The following is a 987-nucleotide window of genomic DNA, read 5'->3' on the forward strand; positions in this document are numbered from 1 at the left end:
GTGTGTGTGTGTGTGTGTGTGTGTGTGTGTGTGTGTGTGTGTGTGTGTGTGTGTGTGTGTGTGTGTGTGTGTGTGTGTGTGTGTGTGTGTGTGTGTGTTGTTGTTATTTATTTATTATATATATATATATATATATATATATATATATATATATATATTTATATAATTGGATTAGTAGTGCTGAATAGATATACCTCTGAATCCATCAATATCTTTGACTTTGTTGAGGTACGAGTAGCCTTCCGACGGCAGATAAGTCTTGGCTCGGGCGAACATCATCTCTGACGCCAACCGATTAGAATTACGTATCTGGGCCACAGGTGTTCATAGCGTAGCACATTTATATATTTTTAAGCAGTGCCTTCTAAATAGACATTTTAAGAAAATGTGTTTTCACAGGGTTTTCCAGAAGTTTAGAACTAGAATAACCCTACAAATCGGCTAAGAATATGATCAGAAACAGAGAGACTGTGTAAAAATTGAAAAATATGGTATTTGCGTTGCTGAGTGCCCTCTTGCTATGTGATATTTGACACATTTCACTGTTTCATATAAATTTAATACACCTATTCCCACAGACAAGAGTTCACAATCATAGCGTTCATGCTGGTATGATGTGGAACTTGTGCTAGTATATACGAAGAAATACACGTCCTCACTTACGATCACAATGTGTGCATACACATCTTCTTGGATTGTTGCATCTATCTCATTCGAGTTATCACGAACAAACACGACCCCATAAGAAACCATCAGCATTCGGCAATATGAAAGACGCTAACAGTCCCGAATCGGAGGTGGATGAGCAACTTATGGCACCTGCATTCGCAGTTTCCGAAGTCGACGCATTTGATCCCACTCAGCCTCCGGCTACAGGCGAGGACTTCCTACGACAAGTCAGGTTGGTGTATAAGGAGCGTGCATGGAGTAAACAATTCTATCTTGTGATAGTAGGGTCTACCAACGATTATATAATCAATAAACCTC

The 987-nt window shown here is 39.3% G+C and overlaps 1 protein-coding gene across 1 annotated transcript in view; it reads left to right on the forward strand.

Annotated features, from left to right (window-relative positions):
• Positions 1–583: 583 nt before the first annotated feature.
• SARC_07114 (hypothetical protein) overlaps positions 584–987 on the forward strand; it is a 4,020-nt gene continuing 3,616 nt past the window's right edge. Inside the window, exon 1 of the mRNA XM_014298948.1 lies at positions 584–901. Coding sequence (XP_014154423.1) covers positions 768–901 — 134 coding nt within the window. The 5' untranslated portion in view covers positions 584–767. The remainder of the gene's footprint in view (positions 902–987) is intronic.

The sequence above is a fragment of the Sphaeroforma arctica genome (assembly GCF_001186125.1).
Source record: "Sphaeroforma arctica JP610 unplaced genomic scaffold supercont1.543, whole genome shotgun sequence".
NCBI classification, from domain to species: domain Eukaryota; class Ichthyosporea; order Ichthyophonida; genus Sphaeroforma; species Sphaeroforma arctica.